The sequence below is a fragment of the Microplitis mediator genome, chromosome 3 (assembly GCF_029852145.1).
Source record: "Microplitis mediator isolate UGA2020A chromosome 3, iyMicMedi2.1, whole genome shotgun sequence".
In the NCBI taxonomy this organism is placed as follows: Eukaryota; Metazoa; Arthropoda; class Insecta; order Hymenoptera; family Braconidae; genus Microplitis; species Microplitis mediator.
The window spans coordinates 3,023,446-3,045,379 of record NC_079971.1 but is presented as its reverse complement, the minus strand read 5'-3'; the positions used below and the strand labels follow the sequence as shown (position 1 = coordinate 3,045,379).

Genomic DNA, 21,934 nt, shown 5'->3' with positions numbered 1-21,934 from the left:
GTTTCATTTTATACCTGATTATTTTTTATTAATAACTTATTATATAAAATATAATTCATTTAATTAATATATATTATATTGTGTTCGGATACAATGTATGTAGAGTTAATTTTAAAATGGAGGCTTATAACGGGCTGGTACAAAATTTCCCGTGTAAAAAATTTTGTATTCATAATTAATTTTGATCTAAATTTCATAATGAAACTCAGTTCGTGACACAAATATGACTTTCATCATTAATTTGTATCAACAATTTAAATCTCGACAAAATCATTACTCAAATTTTGATCCAAATGATCCGAAGTTCATTCGCTAAATTAGTTTTACAATCAAAACTGATTTACGTAGACCAAGCAGAAATTTTTTGGTAATATAGTATAGTACCGGAGCTATGGTTTCGCTCACACGTATGCAAAGCGGGCTCGGCGAAACAACATGGCCCTGAGACCCATACTACAATGCTACTAGTATTTCCCGCCATAATTTCTGGCGTGTCAATCAATGTGTACTATCGTATTACTGCCAATACTATATAGATGTCGTTAGACTAGGTTTATCTGTGGGGGTTTACACACACACAATCAAACTCATGCATTCACACATTTACACCTAACTCACATACATAACACATGCTATATGTCTATACTTACTACACTACACTTACTATCATACTATACATATCATACAATAATACCAACTTGATGCTCCCGTACGGCAGATCAAGTTGGTAGTTTACACATGATCACTAGAGTTCTAAGACGATACGTAAGCACGACGCTTAATTAATAAAAAGTAAAATTTTATAAGACTGTTATAATAATAATTGATATTGATTAAATAAACAGAATTAGTACTTGTGTTGAATATATATATATATGTGTTGAATCTTTATTTAAGTAGTGGTAATTATCCCCACATATCGGCCAAAAGCAATGTGGATACGGCAATGCAGTAAGGGCTCGACGGCCATACTGACATTGCGGCGATTTCATGACGAAACTCAGATAGTGACACAAATATGACCTTCATCATTAATTTGCTCCAACAACTTTTTGTCCAGTAAATCTATCAGTTCTAAAATTAATCATTCTTTGAATTGGACTTGGGATGAATTTGATAAAAACTTAACTGAATTTTCAAAAGTTTCGACTCGGGTTCAGATCTAAATTCATTATGAACAAAATTTTTTTTTACACGGAAAGATTGGAACCCGACTGGTTACTGTTCTGCACCCGACTCAGTACGGTTCTGGAAAAAAATGCTCGATTGTGGTGCAGCACATTACTGATTACTGTGCGGAACCTGACTGAGTCATGTGCGCATATCACTCAGTCAGGTTCCGCACAGTAATCAGTGATGTGCTACACCACAATCGAGCATTTTTTTCCAGAACCGTACTGAGTCGGGTGCAGAACAGTAACCAGCCGGGTTCCAATCTTTCCGTGTACAGTCGACTCTGTCTAAAGGTTCTCTGCCTAAAGGTTCCCGCTGTCTATAGGTTCCAGGATACATTGCTTAAAGGTTCCCGGATATTCCCCCACCCACTTTCTCGAGTGACGAATCACAATTCAGTTTTCGAGCGCTAACTTTAAATGCACGTTTTTTTGAGGTTATGTTTACTGCGCAATGTGTTCGTTTTAGCGTGCGCCTTGGCGCTGGAGGGGAATATATTGTAAGGGAAGTGCTGATGGTGGGGAGGGAACCTTTAGACAGAGTCGACTGTACACGGGTCAAAAAAGTGATCGAGGGGGACGTTGTTTTGGATCCAGTAACTGCTAATTGAGGGGAAGAGGCTTATGACGAGTAGGCGACTGTAAAAATATGATCGTATTTTATTCAGGTCGTAAAATTTTGAGCTTTTATCCATTTGTTTATTTCACGTCTGTCTTATATACAAAATGGTTTCAGAACACATGAAATACATGAATAAGCCAAAGAGACAGAGATAAACTAACGTCGAAGATTACGACCCGAATGTTTGTATGGATTTCCGCGAAAACGTTTGGCATTATACCAAAATTTATCCTCAGTTGCTTCTCTCTCTTTCTTTCTCTTTACATTATAAAATGCTTTGATTTGTTTTTTAAACACTGAAGAAGTAGAAGAAGACGGATAAGAAGTTAAAAGTTAAGAGAAGATGGAAAACGAGAAGAATGCTTGAGTTTTCCTTTACTTGCATTCTTGGCAATTCACCAAATATAAACAAGACACCACTATAATTTTATTACTTTACAATTTACCTCAGATAATTTCACTTTATTTTATTTTACGCGAAAATATAAAATCTTTTTAATTATGAATTTTACTTTTGATAAAAAACAAAAAAAATATTTAAAAAAACTTGGTAATGAACTACATATCACAGTGTGTGACTTAACTTAAAATAACAACATTCATATATACAAGTCACGGAAAATTCTTATGCAAATGTTTGTTTGTGACGTATGGCATGTTTTCACGTCAAACTCTCTTATATCAACGTATTATTTATATACTTCATTATCGAAATTAAAATGAAGGATAAATGCCTCAGAATATAACATGCATACTTCTATTAAAAATATATATACATGTTTTTTTATTTTTAATAGACTCATTTTCTTATGATTCTGAAGTTAGCAGACAATTAATTTTTGAATTTTGTTTCAACAATTTGATTAAAAAAAAAAAAGTAAAATAAAAAAATGCACATGTAGAAAATCAAAAAAACTATAGGTGCAATTTTTTCAAATATTTTTTTTTTATAATCTGTCCTTTTTAAAAATATCCAAAAATTATTAGACGTCGGTTTATTATGATTTTGTAGTTAACAGACAATCAGCAATTTTTTGATTTTTTTTTTTCAACAAATCAATTAAAAAAAAAAAAAATAAAAAAATGCACGTGTAGAAAATTCAAAAAACTATAGGTGCAATTTTTTAAAATATTTTTTTTTTTATAATTTATCGTTTTCGAACAAATCCAAAAATTATTAGACGTCGGTTAATTATGATCCTGAAGTTAATAGACAATCAGCAATTTTCGGATTTTTTATTTCAACAAACCAATTAAAAAAAAAATATGCACATGTAGAAAATTCAAAAAACTATAGGTGCAATTTTTCGAAATATTTTTTTTTTTTGTAATTTTTCATTAAAAAAAAAAATCCAAAAATTATTAGACATTGGTTAATTATGATCCTGATGTTAACAGACAATCAGCAATTTTTGGATTTTATTTCAACAAATCAATAAAAAAAAAATAAAATAAAAATATGCACGTGTAGAAAATCAAAAAAAACTATGGGTGCAATATTTCCAAATATTTTTTTTTTCATTTTTTATTATCACAAAAATAAACCAAAAATTAGAAGACGTCGGTTTATTAATAATCCAGAAATTAGCAGACAATTAAAAGTTTTCAAATTTTTTTTCAACCAATTAATTATAAAAAAAACAAAAATCTAAAAAAATGCACATGTAGAAAATTTAATAAACTATAGGCGCAATTTTTTCAAATATTTTTTTTTCATTATTTATCATTACAAAAATAAACCAAAAATTAGAAGACGTCGGCTGACTTCAGTATCGTGGTTTATTATGACCCTGTAGTTAACAGACATTCAGCAATTTTCAGATTTTTTTTTTTCACCAAATCAATTAAAAAAAAAAAAAAAATAAAAATATGCACATGTAGAAAATTAAAAAAACTACAGGTGCAATTTTTCGAAAAATTTTTTTTTTGTAATTTATCATTTCTAAAAAAATTCAAAAATTATTAAACGTCTGCTACTTTAGTACCAATGCTAATTTCAGTCATTTTTTTTTTTCAGTAAAAATAAAAATTTTTTACAAATTAATTTACTAATTAATAATTAACTACATGTCCCTCATAAATATGGCCAATAATAAAAAATCATGTGATCAGATAAAAAAAAAACTAGATGTCAAAAAATTAATTGGACAGAATAGATTTGTCAGAGTGTATCCACCTACACATTAGCCACGTGTCTGAGATAAGAAGTATTATATATAGTTAAAAAAAAGTGGGGGAACTAAAAAATAAAGAAAGGAAATAATCGTGAGTGTGAAAGAGTGAAATGGCCATAAAAATAAATAAAATAAAAATGAGATGAGCGGTGCTCGAGGTCGCAAATTGGTCACGGCACGTCGGCCGATCCGAGAAATAGGATCGCTTTAGTCGTTTGGCAAATAAGGGCGTGACCACGAGGCCTGCTTACACGCCCGTCGTCTTAATTACGGATCTAATTGCAACACACAAGTGATCGCAGTGTGTGTTCAAACGTCTTTCCTAATATAACTCTAACAGTCAAAGAAACACACACTCACACACACACATACACAACTATTATTACAATCTACAAACATTTGTACATCCTACTTGTTTTTTTTTACTTATGTTATGTACACTTGACTCTCAAACTTCTTATCACCGTTAAATCGTCACATGTTTACGTATATTAACAAATAAATTACTTATATCTGGTGTGTTAAATATTATAAATTATTTTGCAATTATACAAGTTATTTTTAAGCTAATTAATACTAATATTTACAATTAGACGCTTGAATAGAGCTAATTATGTTCCAAATAAAAAAAATAATTAAGTAAGTAAGTAAGTGGAAATTTTTTTAAATTTGAAAGAGTGTAATAACAATTATTGAGGTGGTAGTTAACCTAGTAGGCCATTAACTTGTCACCTGTAATATGTTCAAATTAAAAAGTCTGTAATTACATAACATTTGAATCTATTTAAAAGACTAGGGTCCACTTGGGTGTGAAATGTAGCGTAGGCAAAAGGGGCTGGTTCAAGGCTAACAATTTATCTTATATCAAAAATTAAATAGTGATCACGTCTTATGGTCTGTAAATATCAACATTAGGGCGTTTTATTCACTAATAATTTAATTAATTTCAGTAGCGTTTACAAAACTTTGTTGCATGTAAAGACTTATATATGTATGGATTTTATCAGACAAATCGTGGAATATTTTTTGGACTCCGTGTAATATGTATTGTGTATATATTAGATATAGTGGTGTAGTGTATATATATTTTATAAATACGATCATCAATCATATCACTTTTAATTTCATTTCACACTTGGACTCTCCGTTAGTGTGGTATATTGAACTAGTGCGTGACTTGAGATTTATTATTACTATTTATATACATGTATATACGTATATTTATATTTAAATGTATAGTTGTGTATACAGCACATACAAATGTGATAAAATAAACTGTTGATTTTTTTGAGGCTTTTTATGGCAGCGAGCCAAGAAAAAATTACTAAACATATGTCATTATATCAATAATAAAAGTCGTCTTTATAACCGCTGTTATGTTATAGAATTAAATACAGACAATGAGAATATTCATTTTACCAGCATTCATTTATATTTATTAGGCTGATGACTTTTTGACGAATATTTTTTTTCCACTCCCACAACAAAGTATTGATGCACGAGATAATAAGTCTTTTGAAAGACCTAGTACCCGATCAGGGAACTACTGTAGTACCCGATCACTTCATGTATTTATATGTCTATATTCAGTAAATGTACCTGTGTAAAAAAAATTCGTTCCAAAAATGTTCCAAAAACGTTCCTGACAGTGAACTTCAAAAATTGAGACAATTCCCGGGTTAAAAATAAAACTTGATTCAGGCTCACTTCGCCTTATTTTCTTTTGAAGTAATCAATTTGCCGACGATTTTTCGATAAAATCTCGACTTTTTCGACTTAAATTAAATTTTGTTCAACTTTTTTCAACTTATTCGTATTTTTCTTCGAACACGATGGTCATTCACTTTACTTTTGACTTGCTGAATCAAGTTGAAAAAAAGTTATTTACTTGTCTTATAATACATAAAAATTATTTCACCTTAGTTTTGACTTTTTCGCCTTGTATTTTAAGTCGGATGAGTCTAAACCAAGTCAATTTCGACTTGATCTTGACTTTTTCGTCTTAAATCGTGACTAAGTAAGCCAGTTAAGTCTAAATCAAGGCGAAAACTTAATATATTTCATATCTCCGTACTGCCCTGTTATGACAAAACGACGTATGTCGAGATACGCTGTTTTGTCGTAACGAAGCTAAAAAGGTTTATTTAGTGTCACTTAATAATAGGGTATCATCAAAATTTTACTAATTTAATTAATTATGCCAATAATATTGATCAAATGTGCGTATAAAAGAAAAGAAAAAAAAACGTATCTTTTTTGCATTGGAAATTTAATTCTTCGAGTGACTGCGGTTTGTCATAACAATTTCATCTATTTATCAAAACGAGCATTAGTTTCTTACGATACAAAAAACGTATCTCGAGATACGTCGTTTTACGTCGTCATAACAGAAATTAATTTTTCTGTTAAATTGTACTCAAATTCTGTTAAAACTTTAAACGCTATTTTCTCGAAACTATAATTTTTGAGATACGTCGTTTTGTCATGACAGCTGCCCTAGGGCAGCGTAAAAAGATGTCAAATTTGTCTTGTGAAAAACGGCTCCAAATTTCCAAGTCGAAATAGAGTTTTATTTTTGACCCGGGAATTCTGAACTCTGAATTGAACATTTTTGAAACTTTATGATAACCCGAGTCAAAAAACAAATTCGGATTTAAGTCCCAAAGTTCTTAACGAGGTTTTTGAGGATCAATTTAGAATTTTGAGATTGGCAACAGTATAGAAAGTTATCCTAGTCTAGTCCTCAAAGTAGTAGTTACGACCAATTTTATCACTTTGAGGACTAAACTAGAATAACATAATCTGGATTAGAGCCTCAAAATACTCAAAACATTCAGGAATAATTTAATCCCCAGTTGAAGCTCAAAAGTCTCATTTGACGTATTCTCTCCCCTCCCTTTTCTATCTAAAATTTTTCAAAATTCGAACTATAACTTTTCATTAGTTACAAATAAAAAATTAAGTCCCAAAACGTTTTAATAAAAATCAAAAAAGGTTCATGAATATTTTCAAATCATTTTTATTCTTTTTTTTTGCCTCATATTTAAGTAATTCTGGTAGGAGACGTAAATGTTCATAATTCCTAATTAATTATTTGTAAATTAGGACCTCTTATTTAAATGGCTCAAGTTTTTGGTTCGCATGATAGAGAAATTTTAATTTCATAAATAAAATATTTGTCAAAAATTTTTCACTTATCAAATTTAATTCCTCTTATTTTCACAAAATTTGAATATTCAAACGTCGCTCAAAAAGTTTCCATGTCTCTTTTTCAATTTAATACTAAAAACCATAATAATTTTATAAAAAAAAAAAAAAAAAAACAGATCAGAAGAACGTCAACTCGATAGTTATATCTACATATATTTAATTAACTCGTAGCTTATTGTATGAATAAGTTGAGTACACAGACTAAAAGCAAATAAATAGAATACAATAGAGATTAATGAAGGGAAAACTCTTAATATAATTTGTACTTATTGTATTATCCATACGTAAATATAAAATAAGTAGACAAAACAGTCATTATTGTTAACTAAATACAAAGGACAAATCAGTTAAATAAATACACATACGCAGTTCAAGGTCTGTAGATAATAATAACAATAATTACATTGTTTCAAAATAATACAATAAATTTAAGTTAATTTAATAAGAACGTAAAATTTTAATGACACTTTAATTACATTGTTTTCTTTCACAGAACAAATTTTAAATTCTTCATAAGATTTATTTTTTCAGTCAACAAACCATTTAAAATTTTTATCTATGGCCGTTTATCTTAAAATAAATGACCGCAAGGAAAAAATAAATTTTTTTGAATTTTTCAAATAAAACAATCGTGGCGCCAAAAAAAAATCTTTAATTTTTTAAACGAATAATTAAAAGACTATACCCTGATTAAAAAACTGAATTCGAGCGAATTAAAAATTTTAATTCTGTTATATTCTGTCGAATTTTGCAGGACAAAATTCAACTGAATTGAAAATTTGAATTTGAATCAAACAGAATAAAACCGATTTAAAAATTTTAAATTCGTTTGAATTCAGTTTAATTCGGATTCAGAACCAGAAATTGGAGAATTATTTTCGAATTAATCAGAATTAAACCGAATAGAATTATTTAAATTCGTTTTAATTTGGACAAATTCTGGTTTTCCTGCCGAATTAGACAGAATTCATTTTTAAGTTAGGTATACATCTAGTAGAAATGAAATCGAGTTTTTGTCTAGTAACTGGCCAGTTTTACTAGACTTAAACCAGAAACTGACCAGTGGATCTCTAGTTATTGTCAAGTAACTGGCCAGTTTTACTAGAGATCCAAGAGAAACATGGCGGCTTTCATAAAACTGTCACTTTATAATTTTAGGTTTTGAGGTTATTAAAATTATCAGTTCCTCGGAAAAATAAAACGATTTTTTAAAAAATACCCAGACAAATTAAAAATTAATTCAAATTAATGTATCTTTCTCCGAATTACTCCAAAAATTTATATGCAATAGATAGATAAATCTAACCTGAAGCATGGATATATAGATCAATAAATAAATAAATATTGATCCGCATTGACAGACATTAAAAATTAATTAATTGAAATAAATAAATAATAATTTAAAATAAAAATAATGATTGACAAACAAAATTACTATAAAATTTATTTATTTAGTCTTTCATTGATATTAATAATCAAACTTTAATTTATGAATATTAAACTATAAAGACGGTAACATTATTGTATTTCAAATATAAATGTAATTAATAAATCATACTTAAAAATTAACTATAATTAAAATAATATTTTTATATATAGCATATTATAAATAGCATAAATAATTAAAATAAAAAAATAGCAATTTTTAATATAGGTTAAACCCCTGATTAAACAAAATGATTAAAAATGATTTAAAATGATTTGTTTTTTAATCATTTTAAATACTTTTTAATCCTTCAAATCATTTCTAATCCTGTCTCTTATGGACATTTAACGTGTGAAATCATTTTTAATCATTTTGTTTAATCAGGGACAGGACAAAACACACACACATACACATTAGTACAAAAAACATATTAGTGTGACCAATTTGTACGTCTTAATTGTAGGTGGCGGGATTTCTAGTTTTTAGCCAGGATCTCTGGCCAGTTACTGGTTTAAAATCGAGTAAAGTCTAGATTATTTCTACTAGGGTACCGAATCAACAGAATTTATCTGAATTAAAAATTTAATTCTGTTTAATTCGATCGAATTCAGTTGTTTAATCAGAGTAGAGCTCTAGTTTTAATAATTAATAACAAAAAAAATATAATAATTTTAAAAATGTTTCAGGTGAGCAGAAGGGAGGCGCTGACCGGTGGCGGCGGCGGCCATGCGCCCCGGCCCGCCATCACCGAGCCGCCGCAGGCCTCCCCGTCGCCAGAAGCATTTGCCTGACTACTCAAGGATCCATCATCATCATCACCATCATTATCATCATCGTCATCACCACCCGTACCATCATCATCACCATCATCAACACCGTCTTCAGTACCGTAATCAAGTATCAGGTGGTCGACAAAGCGCAAAAGCTATTTTGCTTCTGTTGCTACTGGTGTTTGATTCCTGTGTTGCTCTAGTGGATACAGATGGCTTTGGAGAATATTCGAAAAATCGTACACTGCCGCCCACACCGATCTCCACCATGTCAACCGGCCTGTCTTTGCAATCAGATGCTGCAGTTTATCCGAAACCGATTGCCAGTCGGAAGCCGCAGAACCTCACCGTTGGGTATCTGACTGCTATCAAGGGTGGACTCAAAGAAAGACAGGGGTTAGCAATATCTGGGGCTATGTCTATGGCTATTGATGAGGTAACGTTTATTTATTATTATATATTATTCACCTGACCAGCTATAAATTCCATTACCATTTCGTGGAACGTAATCCTTATAAGATACTTACATACGGTAATAATTTTAAATTCGAGATAAGGAGGTCCAAGTGTATGTTTCCGAGTTATGGAGGGTAAAAATGTACAGAAATAGCTTGTAGGGACTCACTAATTATTTCGACTTATAGAGGGTAAAAATTTCGAGCAATGGAGGTTTTGGGGTTCGAGGGGATGAAACATTTCTTCAGGTTAGGAGGTTTTCGACTTATGGAGGCTCGACTTACAGAGTTTCTATTGTACTACTAAATTTTTTATTCTTAACTACCCCATGAAATCCAGAAGACTTCCGGTGATGATCAATTTCAAATTTCTAGAGTTCGCCAAACTTTCAAATCCAAATATCTCAATACCTATTGAGTTTCTGAAAAAAGTACCTGAGACATTTTTTGTAGAGAATTTAAAGCCCTACAAAAAAGGGCTCTTGTAATTTTTCGAATAACCCGATATTTACAGAGATATTTGCAAAAAACATAAATAATCACACTTTGATAGATTCGTACCGGAAGTATCGTCACAGAGTTAATTTCCACTAAAATAATTATTCAAAAATCGTGAAAATTGTCAATCAATAGACTTTAAGTAGCCAACGGCAACGGACTGTAGTGGGTTGGTCGGATCGACAATCGGGAAGCGGCAAAAACCAAAGAGACCTGTACTTGAGCTACCTTTTATTTTTATTCCTGCTCCTGCAACTCTTCCTTACGTGATTCCTTTTTTTCTTCCCTTTACTCTTTTACTTAAACTTATTTTTCTTCTTCTTCTTCTTCTTCATCTTCATCTTAGTCTTGGTTTTATTATTTTTATTCTTATGCTGGTCCGCCCACGCCCGAAACCCCAAGACCGTGAGAAGAAATCGGTCGGTGAGTCCACAGTCCAGGAACCCTACCTAACCCATACTTCTATCAGACTTGATACTATATACTTTTTACTCACTTCATGATTCGCCAAGTTGCACGCATGCCCCCTGGCTCGTTCCCACTCTTCACTGACACGTTCTTTATCTTATTTCTTTTCGTTTAATGCGTAGTGTGTACCCACTAACAAAATAAAACCATAAAAATATATATAACCAAGATATAAATAGAATTGATACACTTGATATTTTTTTTATATATTTATTATACATATATATATATATATATATATATAGATATAAATTTTTTTTTTTTTTGTGTATAATATTGTTCATTTTTTATATCTTTGTGACTGATAGAGTTGTATGATAGCTAGAAAAAAATATTTTAAAAAATGAAGAAAAATCATTGAACCTTGGCTTACCTCTTAGTATCTGTCTAACCAGCTGTCTTAACTCTATTACTCGCAATTCAGCCTTGGCACTGACAGACAACACTCGTGACGATCAACTTTTATTTATACCTCATTATACAATCGACTCGTTTATCTGTTTTTTTAAATCAAAATAATCCTGAATTCAAAAACCACTACCCGGGTCAAAAAATTTGATTGGTTTTAAGGGGTAACGGTAACCGATTTTCAATCAAATTTAATTCACGGGCAAGCATCGGAAATCTAAAATCGAGAGTCTTAAGCGTTTTTTGAAACCTTAATAGAAGGGTAGAAATTTATGATCCTGAAGTTAGCAGACAATTGAAATTTTTAGGTTTTTTTTTTAACAATTAAAATTGAAGAAAAACAAAAATTAAAAATATGCACATGTAAAAAATTTCAAAGACTACAAGTGGAATTTTTTTAAATATTTTTTTTTTTTATAATTTACCGTCTAAAAAGAAGTCCAAAAATTATTAGACGTCGGCTAACTTAAGTATCATAGAAATTTCGTATTTTCAAAAATTCTAATTCGTCTTCAAGAAAAATTCTCATTTACTCTACGAGTGCAACAAAGATAGTCCCGTTTATTTTTCTGAGTGTGAGAAAGGAGTCCGGTAGCGTATCCCCTTAAATAAAATAATAATTCTAAGTCATTTCTATTCAGTTTTACTTCTTATTTTTATTTAATTAACCTGGGAAATTTAGTCGAGTTTTTCCTGAACTATTCCTTATTTAGACTATTTTCGGGCTTGTTTTCAATCATTTTTAGTCTAGTTTTGGTCACCTGTAGATCAAAATTACTTTTTTCTCAAAATATTTTGCCTTGTTTTGTTTTCATTCAGACCGAAATTAGGCTTTTTTGCATATTAATTTTTTCAGTCTATTTTTGATTGTCTATAGATCAAAAAGAGTTTCAAATTTTCATAAAAATTCAAAAATAGATCTAGTTCAAATACAGACTATTTAGTCCAAATGCAGTCCAATTACACTAAAATCAGATCAAATTTTTCGACCCGGGTAATATACATTTTTGATTTGATAATTAGTAAAAATATTTTGAATACTTCATTTAGTGATGTAAGACAGAGAAATTGCCAAACAATTGACATCAATTAAAAAGTGATAACCGGTTTTCAATTCAATTCAATTCAAAAACAAACAATGGAAACTAGGGGTGTGCGAATCTTGTTCGAATCGAATCAAATCGAACATCGAATATTTCGAAAGGTTTGAATAGTTCGGAAGATTCGAATAATTCGAAATTTTTCCGAATCTTCGGTAAATAATATTGTTGCATCTGAAAAATTTAGTATTTACGGCTCTGTTAATTTGAAAAACTATTATATTATGTATACTTGTACATGAAAATGGTCCATAGGAGCATAAACTCAATGAACGTGTGATTCAAAAAAGTTCGAACCATTCGAATCTTTCGAACTCTTCAGATCTTTCGAATCTTCGAAGCAAATCTCGATATGAATAATTGTTCGATTCAATTCGCCTCGAATAGTTCGAAGTTTGACCCCAATTTCTCGAGATCTGATTGAACATAAAAATGACTGTCACTTTCCATCACTAAATTAATTAAATTTTCTCGGTTTTAAACATCAATGCGGTCATTAGCAAACTGAACTCAAAATTTTTTTTTTTTACATTTTCTATTAACAATCATCCTAATAAATGTTGCCTTTGCCTAGTACGACTTCATTCCAAATTTGAGAGTACTAAAAATTATACAAAAATTTCGTCATTTTGTCTCTGACTCCAAAATTTTAAAGAAACTGATACCTCAAAAAATTGATAATTTTCTGCACATTAATGAAAAAAGCGAATTTGAAATAATATTTTTTACACTGTAAGGTAACAGTACCAAATATTGACCAAGCTCCAATTTATGACCGGATACTTAAATATCGATAACAATTCAAAAATTGTTGAATTTAATTCATGAAAAATTTATAACTTTACATATTTTTAATGGATTAATTTAAAAATTTTTTAAGAGAATTTAAGTACCCGGTCATTAAATGGTACTCGGTTAATATTTGGTACTACAACCCTACTAGTTTGTTGTTTCTGTGAGTACTGGAAGAATGTTTTTTATAAATGAAATTAAAATTTAAAAAAATATGTTTTTTAAAAAAATATATTCTCTCATTCTTATTTGGCTTTATCTTCAAGAGTAATTTCCTGTTGGAGGTAAGGCACGAGAGTATAGTATAGAGTTAAGTCAGAAAGCCGCGAAATGTAAATTGCATCGGTCGTGTGAGAACGTAACAAGCGAGTCTTGTATATACCGCCAAAGCGCGATGTATGCGCACAAAGATAAAAGAGAGAGGGTGGAAAGGAGAAGGGAGATAAGAAAAAATAAAAAAAATATGTATATAGATATACTGTATATACAAAATTTAAGAGAGAGGGTAGAAAAAAGGGCTTACCGCCAAAGCGTGTATAAGAATATGAGTAACAGAGAAAAATAAACGAGTTAAGTAAAAAAAAGAAATATAAAAAAATATTGTTTGTTGGAATTCGGATTTGCATAATAACCGACCGGTAGTGATATCTGTGCACGAGCCGGACGTAACGGGTGAGCCCAAGGGAAAGTACACTCGGCATTTGTGTCGACATGATTTTAAACTCTATTCATGTAGACAGATCGTTCTATACAAACTTACATTGCACTAGATATACATTATATATATTTTTAATATTAGAAAAATATAAACAATTATGTGATACTAAAATTAGCCGACTTCTAATAATTTTTGGATTTTTTTAAAAACAATGAATTTAAAAAAAAAACAATATTTCAAAAAATTGCATTTACAGTTTTTTTAATTTTTTCCATGTGAAAATTTTTCTTTACTTCTTTTTTGTTTTAATTAAATTGTTAAAAAAAAATCCGAAAATTGTCCATGTCTGCTTACTTCAGAATCATACAATTATTTATATTTTATGTACACAGAAAAAATGAATTTTTTCGCGCAACAATTTTTTTGAAATTATGAAGTAAAAAAAAAAAATTTCTTGGCGTAAGAAATTTTTTCTTACCTTAAAAAACTTTTTGTAAAATTTTTTCTCGTTTCAAGAAAATTTTTGGTTTCTATTTATAATTAAAAAAATTTCTTAGGGAAAGTAAAAATTTTTTGTGCCAAGATATGCTTTTTTTGTATACAGAAAAAAAGAAGATTTCTTGGCGCAAAAAATTTTTACTCACCCCAAGAAAATTTTTACTTGCGCCAAGAAATTCGTTGCATTATAAATTGAAAACAAAAATTTACTTGGGGCGAGAAAAAATTTTCTTGGAGCAAAAAATTTTTTTTTCACTTTACAATAAAAAAAAATTTCTTAGAAAAAAAGTAAAAATTTTTTGTGCCAAGAAATATTTTTTTTTTACTTGGGACGAGAAAAAATTTTTGAAGTGAGAAAAAATTTCTTGAATCAAAAAAATTTTTCTCGTCCCAAGAAAATTTTTTTCTTCGATTCATGATACAAAATATTTCTTGCGCCAAGAAATCTTTTTTTCTGTGTATATATATGTATATATTTATTTAATTTAAAAAAATATGTAATATGTATATAAGTAGTGTTGAAAATAATTATGCAGATAAGGTATAAAGATAAAAGGGATATAAAAAATTAAAAAAACTTTGAAAATAATAAAAATAAGATGGACGGAATGTTGATGACACTTTGCCACAAAAGGAATGTCGTCGATTGCGATGTTATATACATGACGATCCTTTTAACAACAGATGTTTTATTAAACTCAATGTGGTAATTATTATTATACACAAGTATTACACGTGGTCCTTATACATACATATTTTTTTAATTTAAATAATTACATATTTTGTTTAACATAAATAATTATAACCATTAATAAAATAAATAACCGGGAGATTTTAATTTTTTTTACGATACTGAATTTAGATGATCCTGAAGTTGGCAGACATTTAAAAATTTTTGAATTTTCGTATTTCAAAAAATCAATTGTAAAAAAATAAAATAAAAAAATGCACATGTAGAAAATTTCAAAAACTACAGGTGCAATTTTTTCAAATATTTTTTTTTTATCTTCTATCGTCTAAAAAAAAAATCCAAAAATTATTAAACGTCTGCTAACTTCAGTATCATGAATTTAGTCGTCTAATAATTTTTGAATTTTACTCAAAACCATAAATTATAAAAAAAAAATATTTTAAAAAATTGCACCTATAGTTTTTTGAATTTTCTACATGTGCATTTTTTTAGATTTTTTTTTTTTTTAATTTAATCGCCGAAAAAAAATTCAATTGTCTACTTCAGGATCAATTTTTTTTTTTATTGCAACAATTATTAAATATTAATTTATATATTTTTAGATGTAAGCCGGAAAAAAATAAAACCACATTCTATTTTAAAATATTCGCGGTCCGTCCCTCTGTCTAACATTATACGACACGAACTGCGTTCACTCAGTCGCATATTATGTAATTTAATGGGAATAAAATGTGTTAAACCTGAGCATACGCGAGTGGCATGCAAATGGTCCGCGTGCCATACGTGCCCCACGCTATATACTTAGACATCTTTCTTTAGTATAAAAATATATATGTATATAAGCATAAACATATGACTAAAAGCCTCTTTTATCTTTAATAGCCATTGGAAAAATATAAATAATAAATAAAAATGACTAATCGTTTTCTAATACGTAAATAAATCCATATCTTAATTACATTTTTTGTTATTAATATGAAGTATGTATTCAAATTTTTTTTTTTTTTTTTTTTTCAGATTAATAATGATCCAAATATTTTACCAAATGTAAGGCTGGTGATGCGATGGAACGACACAAAGGGAGAAACAGTCGAGGCAACCAAGGCGATGATCGACATGATTTGCGAAGGAGTCGCGGCTTTTTTTGGACCAGAAGGAAATTGTTTCGTTGAGGCAACTGTTGCTCAGTCAAGGAACATTCCTATGATTAGTTATGTAAGTTTCAATATTTATTACAACTATAAAATTAAATAATATAGGTGAGGGTGGGGCAGAGCGGCCCCCCTGAAATTTTGACCAAAAAAAAAATTTTTTGTTTTTCGACTAATTACTATAAATCCGATATGTTTGCGCATTTTTACCCCTACGCATGACATTTGGGGCAAAATGGACAAGCCCAAAATTTTGAAAAAGTGATTTTTTCATACTTTTATCGTCAAATTAAAAAAAAAATTATTATAATTCCACATTTCTAACCCTACGCATAACACCTGGGGCAAAATGGACCAGCCGAAACTTCCGAAAAAATTATTTTTTCATATTTATCGACCGTTTCTCTATGTAAGAGGCAAATTTGGTCACTAAAAATTTATAAAAATTAAATTTTTTTTTTTACTTGATAAATTTTTGAAATAAAGTAAAATTATAGAATTTATTTTGTTTTTTATTAAATAACAATTAGTAATTAAGATAATCGAGAGTGAACGATTTTTTACGCTTTAAAAAATTTTTTTCGAGTAATATAAAACCAAAAATAGTTGTCAAGAGAAAGAAATACATTCTTAATGATGAAAACAATTTAAAAAAAATAAAAACGAAAAAAAAAAAAATTTTTTATCACTTTTTGAAGGGGGGCCGCTCTGCCCCACAAAAAAAAAAAAATTTTTCAGAATTTTGGCAAAATGTCCATAAATTTGTTCGAAATAGGACAAAAGTAAAATGATCTTATGGTTGAAAGCCACAAAAAATAATAATTGGCTTAGGGAGGCCGCTCTACCCCACCCTCCCCTATATGTTAATTTATATAGACTGTAAAAAATCGGGAGTGAATACGGATTTATTTCAATCCGCATTCACTTTGGTCCGGAGTTTTAAAACTTAAATACATTTATAGGAATCTAGTCCCAAGTCCTATTCTAGTCCTAAGAATTTTTTATTTTTTATTTCATAATGCAAAATATTTCTTGCACCAAAAAATCATTTTTTTCTGTGTATTAGTAATTTGCTTCGCGAGTTTTTACTACGATATCATTCTGCGGAGTTTTTTCATAATAAATATTTTCCAAAATTCACTTCGAAGGGAAGAAAATAAATAAAAAATCATCCACTTCTCGTTCACTTCGTAAATTTTTCACAGTATCTATATTCACACTCTAAGAAATTTACGGAGTAAACGTGAATTAAATCCGGGGTAGGGGGAGTAATCCTCCGAAGGGGAGTTTATTATAATAATAGAATTCCGAATCGAGTGAATGCAGATTTAAATAAAATCCGTAATCACTCCTGATATTTTGCAGTGTATACATTAGTAAAAAATTAAATATAATAAGTACATATTATTACAAAGACATTAAAAATAATAACAATAATGATAAGAAAAATAGTAGTAAGATAAAATAAGTTTAAAAAAAAAACCTCCCACGGTATTATATATAAATATAATATCGCCCTTGTGGATGCGAATGAAATCCTTCGGTTGGGTGAAAACCAGTTTCCCTCAAGTTTGTATAAAGCGGCCAGAATTAATGACACGGGCAATATAACGCCATTAATCGCAAAGCCGATGAAAGAAAATAAAAAAATAGTTATCATGTTTTAAAGGGAGTAAAAAAATTTTGTGTACCGACCAAAGGCGGAAGGGAAGTTATTTAAAGTTTAACACGATAAAAGAAAGACAAAAATTTGTCCTTATGATAAATAATTTTTTTAAAACAACGGATTTATTCTTTTTTAAAAATCTATTGCTTTTGTCTTCATGACGGAATTTTCGAAAAATTTTTCTACATCTGGACTCAGCTTAACGAGCTCAGGAAATACATATGGTTCAAAATTTATATATATATATATATATATATATATATATATATATATATATTTATGCGATAGAACGCGACTTGTCCACAATTCTCAACTGATCTCAATGAAACTCGGCACACATTTTCTGTAGACGATTTTCGAGATCAAGTTCGAAGATGAGCAAAATCGGTCGATTAGTTTAGAAGTTATAACATTTCAAAATTTTCAAAATGTCAAAAATTTATATTTTTACTGAATTTTTCTTGTATAACTTTTATTATTTATTTATTTATTTAATTTATATGCCAAGGCCTTAAGTCTAATGGCAAGTACAAAATATGTAACAGTTTTATTCAATCACGTAAGTATTATAATATATATTTAGAATATAAAGAAAATAATTCTATGTTTGGTAAAAAGAAAGAAAAATAACGTAATACATGAAGGTACATAATCTAAACGATATTTTGCAAAGTTAATATAAATTTATACAAATTTATACAGAGAAACAGTAGTTTATACAATGTTCAAATAGTAAGAGGTTGCAAACATAATAATTGTCAAAAATTTGATTCTTTATTCATAAAAAATTCATATGCTTTATTTTTGAAGATTTGAAGTGACGACTTATCGAATTTTTTAAAAATGCATCTAAAAGCTTTTTAGATAAGCTTTAATTTCCATGCCTATCTAGGAGAAGGGGGAAAAACGGGGTATCCCAAAAATTTAATAAAACAGAAATTTAATTTCTTAAATGTTTTTTAAAAATTCCAAAATCACTTTTGTAAATGTAATTGAGCATTATTTTGAATATTTTGACATATTCCATATCGAAATCACTCCCCGGGTCAAAAATAAAACTTGATTTAGACTTGGTTTACCAAGTCGAAATTTGGAGCCGTTTTTCATAAGACAAACTCGACTTTTTTTACGGAGGTATGAAATATATTAAGTTTTCGCCTTGGTTTAGACTTAACTGGCTTACTTAGTCACGATTTAAGACGAAAAAGTTGAAATCAAGTCGAAATTGACTTGGTTTAGACTTATTCGACTTAAATTTTAAGACGAAAAAGTCAAGATCAAGTCGAAATTGACTTGGTTTAGACTTATTCGAGTTAAAATGTAAAGCGAAAAAGTCTAAATCAAGTCGAAACTGACTTGATGTAGACTTATTCGACTTAAATTATAAGTCGAAAAAGTCAGAACTAAGGTGAAATAATTTTTATATATTAAGGCGAAAGTAAGGCGAATAAATGACTTTTTTTCAACTTGGTTTAGCAAGTCGAAAGTAATGTGAATGACTATCGTGCTTAAAGTAAGACGAATAAGTTGAAACTAAGATGAAAAAAGTTCAAAAAGTTGAAAAAAATTAAATTCAAGTCGAAAAAGTCGAGATCTTATCAAAAAATCGTCGGCTAATCGATAACTTCAAAAGAAAATAAGGCGAAGCGAGCCTGAATCAAGTTTTATTTTTGGCCCGGGTCCATTGAAAAAACAAACTCTCTATTTACTTCGTTTGTCGAGTGATTTTTTTACTCCGAAACTCCGAGTAACAGAATGAATCCGGATTTAAATAAAATCCGCAATCACTCCGAATTCACTCCCGGTTTTTTCCAGTATATAAATTTATCACATTTTTTTAGCTCATTCTTAATTAATAAGCCTCCAATTGATAAAATTCCCAATGAAAAAAATTTTTATCCTTTATTTGAAAAATCAAAAAATCATAAATCGGATACCGGACTCAGTACTGGGTAATTTGCCCTAATATGTAATAATATTAATAAAAAATAATTATTGTAAAGATAAGATAGACTATAGTTTAGTGTTTAGTTTTACAATCAGCTTAATTTTCTTCAAGAGATTAGAGATGAGGATGTTTGCAACACACGGATGCTGGATTGTTGAGGTATATAAGTAAAGGGATTGTTAGTGTGTATGGTTAAGAGGCTATGAACACTTCCAACAGACCGCATGGGGCATCGACAGCCACAGCAAACTATAAATAGATCGCGAAGGTCAGGGGAATCAGCAGTTTTCATGCAAATGCCTTGTCGATAGAATAATATCGCGTATCGTGTTCTTTAAGTATCAGCTTCATGTAAAAAAATTAGCTAGCCAATTATATGGAAAACAACCAGTTAACGTCTTTTACAATCATTTTTTTTATTACATATCGTTGGGTCTATTAGAACATCTGACATTTTAAATCCTCAGCATTAATTATTTTATTAAAAAACAAATTTATTATTTTTTGGTACAACGTAATTGTGATAATGAGAATCATCATATGATTAAAATCATGGAGAAACTAAATAAATTTATATAAATAAGACCTTTTCTATAATTTATATCTTAATAATTTAATATAGTTTTGCTGCTGTAAGATAAATTATAAATCATCATGATTTCCGTTAAGAGAATGGTGAAACTGAGTGAAAGTATTTGTGTCGTCGCAGGTGTAGGTACAGGTAATTTATAATTAAATGAAAACAAAATTCAAAAAAAGGCCATGCGCCGGCCGAAATGGAAGTAGATTTCGTGATATCTATGTGTATAAATAGATATATATGTGGAAATTGTACAGCCAGAATTAGAGGCATTAGGAAACAAGCCACAAAAAAATTTTTGAACATCGTCACTAATGAATGCAGGAGCAAAATTTCATTTAATTAGTAAGATAAGTAATTTCTAAGGTCTCAGCATATCCGGAATATTTTAATGTTGTAAGGATATATTTTTGAATATATAATGAATATGAGATAAAATTTTTGGACCGAAAAATTCAAAATTCAGGGAATTATTCACAATCTCTCAGGCTCCAAAAAAAGGTCCCACTGCTGCAGTGACCTTTACAGTACCGGAAATCAAAAAACCAAAAAGTTTATTAAACTAGAAGGTATTTTTCGTAGCATGACCCTCGGACTAAGAAAAAAAAATGAAATTTAACAAAATGGCGGAGTTTTTAAAAGAAATTTCAAATTTCGCGCGAAAATTTGATGATTTTTGGCCTGCAAAATTACACTTTTGATTCGGTCGGAAAACTGGGGGTTCATGGTACGTAGAAACATAAAAGAAGCTACAATTCGAATCAAATCGATCGGATGATTTGTCCTCGAGTTATAACTGCAGCAATTTTGAAAAATGGATTATAGAGAACCGATAAGCGGCTGCTCTTCAGTTGGCTGCGACTCAATAAACTATTCGAAATATAGACTTTAAAATTTAGTATGTTATTTTTGAAGCTATAGACTATCGAAATACGCGAAAAAAAATTGATCTTTTCAAAATTTCACACTAGTGCTCTGAAGAATGAAATCCCTTTCGGAGTGACTTTACCTTTGAACCGGAGTTCAAATATTGAAATGAACACCCCTTCAGAATGAATCTGACTTCGAGATGAATAAATCAAGTCATCCAATCCGCATATACTCCGCAAATTTTTTACAGCATAATTCTGATGATATAAACCCGAGTCAAAAAACAAATTCGGATTTAAGTCTCAAAGTTCTCAATGAGGTTTTTGAAGATCAATTTAAAATTTGAAGATTGTCAAAAGTATAGAAAATTATCCTAGTTTAGCCCTCAAAGTAGTAGTTGCGATCAATTTTACCACTTTGAGGACCAAACTGGGATAGCATAATCTGGATTAGAGCCTTAATATAATCAAAACATACAGGAATAATTTTATCCACATTTGAACCTCAAAAGTCTCGTTCGTCGTATTCTCTCCCCTCTTTTTTCTATTCAAAATTTTTCAAGTCCGAAGTATAATTTGCCATTCGTTGAGGATTTTGAGGTCTTGGTTATGATTTAAAATCGACAAATTATTTATATTTAGACCTCATAGTTCTCATTGAGGCTTTTGAGGTCTAAACTAGAATTTGTGTTTTGACTCAAGGATAAAAAAAGAAATATTACACTTTAATTTTTATCCGTAAAAAAAAAAAATAATTGTCAACGTGGAAGAACCGTCA

General features: G+C 29.5%; 1 protein-coding gene across 2 annotated transcripts in view; it reads left to right on the top strand.

Moving 5' to 3' along the window:
- Positions 1–21,934, top strand: part of LOC130664446 (receptor-type guanylate cyclase Gyc76C-like) — a 78,128-nt gene that overhangs the window by 20,355 nt on the left and 35,839 nt on the right. For both annotated transcript variants that reach the window (XM_057464344.1, XM_057464342.1), the window contains 2 exons: positions 9,291–9,810; positions 15,960–16,157. In XM_057464344.1, coding sequence (XP_057320327.1) covers positions 9,331–9,810; positions 15,960–16,157 — 678 coding nt within the window. In that variant the 5' untranslated portion in view covers positions 9,291–9,330. The remainder of the gene's footprint in view (positions 1–9,290; positions 9,811–15,959; positions 16,158–21,934) is intronic.